The following is a 2,092-nucleotide window of genomic DNA, read 5'->3' as shown; positions in this document are numbered from 1 at the left end:
AGTTTACGGTTGTCAGAAAAAGATAAATTGCCAGTCGGACTAGTAGTTGTATTGTTTAATTCGTCTGTCAGAATATTTACTTGCATTTGGCGAGCGGGCGAGTACCTTCTGCACTCCTGATAGCACATACCATGGCCTTTGATATACCAATGATGGTGCACTTTCTGGAGTGAGAAATAGCCCAATCGGCTCACCGATGAGGATCAGTTCTAGACTGACCATGCATCAAGCGAGCAATTTACCACCAGGCTCCGTCCCGCCCAGGTGCACAGGTGTACACACATACTGGCAAAACATAAACATCATGTCTATTCATGCATGCATGTGTACTCCAGAATTCTGTGTGACAGGCAGGCACCCTCCCTACATTCAGTTCCAGTGAAATAGCTTGCATGACATCATTCTAATCCAGCACTCGTTGGTACGTATGGTTGAAACACCTGTACCGAACGAGCAATACTCCTGATATTTGTTTTGTGTTTGAATGTTAACTGGATGTAAGCATGGTATACACCCGATGTTTGATTGATTACTCCTGATAGTACTCCATTACCCCATTACCCAGCTTTATGAGAGAACTATAATGATGACAACATTGCTTCCCAAGTTGATGTATTACCAGATGTTGTTCACACTGCTGCCTACATGTGTGCTAATCACCAAGTTTAATGGACCCCCTAAAAAATAACAAAAACAACACACATAAAAAAACCCAAAACAACATGACAACAACAATAAAAAAAAAAAAATAAAAAAACACAATAAGAAAATAAGAAAAAGAAGAATTCTGTAGAATTAAATATCTTGGATGTCTACCATAAACCTTTTCAGTGCACCAGGATGAGCATCCATAGATACAACCATAAACCTTTTCAGTGACCTATTCTAGGACTTTCGTTAACCCCATCACTGCCAACACTGCCACTATCAGAAAAGTTAACCCCATCACTGCCAACACTGCCACCATCGAAAAAGTTAACACCATCACTGTCACCATCAGAAAAGTTAACACCATCACTGCCACCATCGGAAAAGTTAATACCATCACTGCCACCATCAGAAAAGTTAACACCATCACTGCCAACACTGCCACCATCAGAAAAGTTAACACCATCACTGCCAACACTGCAATCATCAGAAAAGTTAACACCCTCACTGCCAACACTGCCACCATCAGAAAAGTTAACACCATCACTGCCACCATCAGAAAAGTTAACACCATCACTGCCAACACTGCCACCATCAGAAAAGTTAACACCATCACTGCCAACACTGCAATCATCGGAAAAGTTAACACCCTCACTGCCAACACTGCCACCATCAGAAAAGTTAACACCATCACTGCCACCATCAGAAAAGTTAACACCATCACTGCCACCATCAGAAGAGTTAACACCATCACTGCCAACACTGCCACCATCGGAAAAGTTAACACCATCACTGCCAACACTGCCACCATCGGAAAAGTAATACATGCACCTATATCTCACTTTTTTATTTTGTAACGGCGAGACTAAAAAAACCCACAAAACAAAACAACAAATAAAACAGAAACACCTGTGTCTGTTAATAAATTTGTCTACTCTTGATTAACTCAGCTGTGGAATTCCTGAGAAGTCAATAATAATGTTTGGGATTAATCATGGACCAAGAGGGTCTTATAGGGGAATAACCGGACAACAAAAGTAGCAACCCTTTTTCCCATCCTGACCTACATTGTGTGCAGTGTTCCAAGAAAATTTCATTACCATTGATTAATTAAGCCATGTTTTAGAAGAGGAAGCCTAACACAGAAGTTAATTATGCACAGAGGTCTGAGAGGAAGAACAAAGTGTCAATCCTTGTTATGGATTCAGGGGGAAATGTTCTTATTGTGATGAAATCAAAGTGGCTGAGGCCCCAGCACATTTCATCAGAATTAAAAACCTCTAAAGGAAAACAAAGTGAGTTTGATTTGGCTCACACACACACACACACACAGAGAGAGAGAGAGAGAGAGAGAGAGAGAGAGAGAGAGAGAGAGAGAGAGAGAGAGAGAGAGAGAGAGAGAGAGAGAGAGAGAGAGAGAGAGAGAGAGAGAGAGAGAGAGAGA

At 41.3% G+C, this 2,092-nt stretch overlaps 1 protein-coding gene across 1 annotated transcript; it reads right to left on the bottom strand.

Moving 5' to 3' along the window:
* Nucleotides 1-872: 872 nt before the first annotated feature.
* LOC121374363 (uncharacterized PE-PGRS family protein PE_PGRS34-like) lies at nucleotides 873-1,475 on the bottom strand. The gene has a single exon (XM_041501466.1). The coding sequence runs from the start codon at nucleotides 1,473-1,475 to the stop codon at nucleotides 873-875; it is 603 nt and encodes a 200-aa protein (XP_041357400.1).
* Between the last annotated feature and the right edge of the window lie 617 nt (nucleotides 1,476-2,092).

This window comes from Gigantopelta aegis, chromosome 6, assembly GCF_016097555.1.
Source record: "Gigantopelta aegis isolate Gae_Host chromosome 6, Gae_host_genome, whole genome shotgun sequence".
In the NCBI taxonomy this organism is placed as follows: domain Eukaryota; kingdom Metazoa; phylum Mollusca; class Gastropoda; order Neomphalida; family Peltospiridae; genus Gigantopelta; species Gigantopelta aegis.
The sequence above is the reverse complement of the archived record's forward strand: the minus strand, read 5'-3'. Positions and strand labels throughout refer to the sequence as shown.

Bases quoted from the DNA above. Each gene is read 5' to 3' on its own strand.
- LOC121374363 (XM_041501466.1), bottom strand. From the start codon at position 1,475: ATGTATTACTTTTCCGATGGTGGCAGTGTTGGCAGTGATGGTGTTAAC.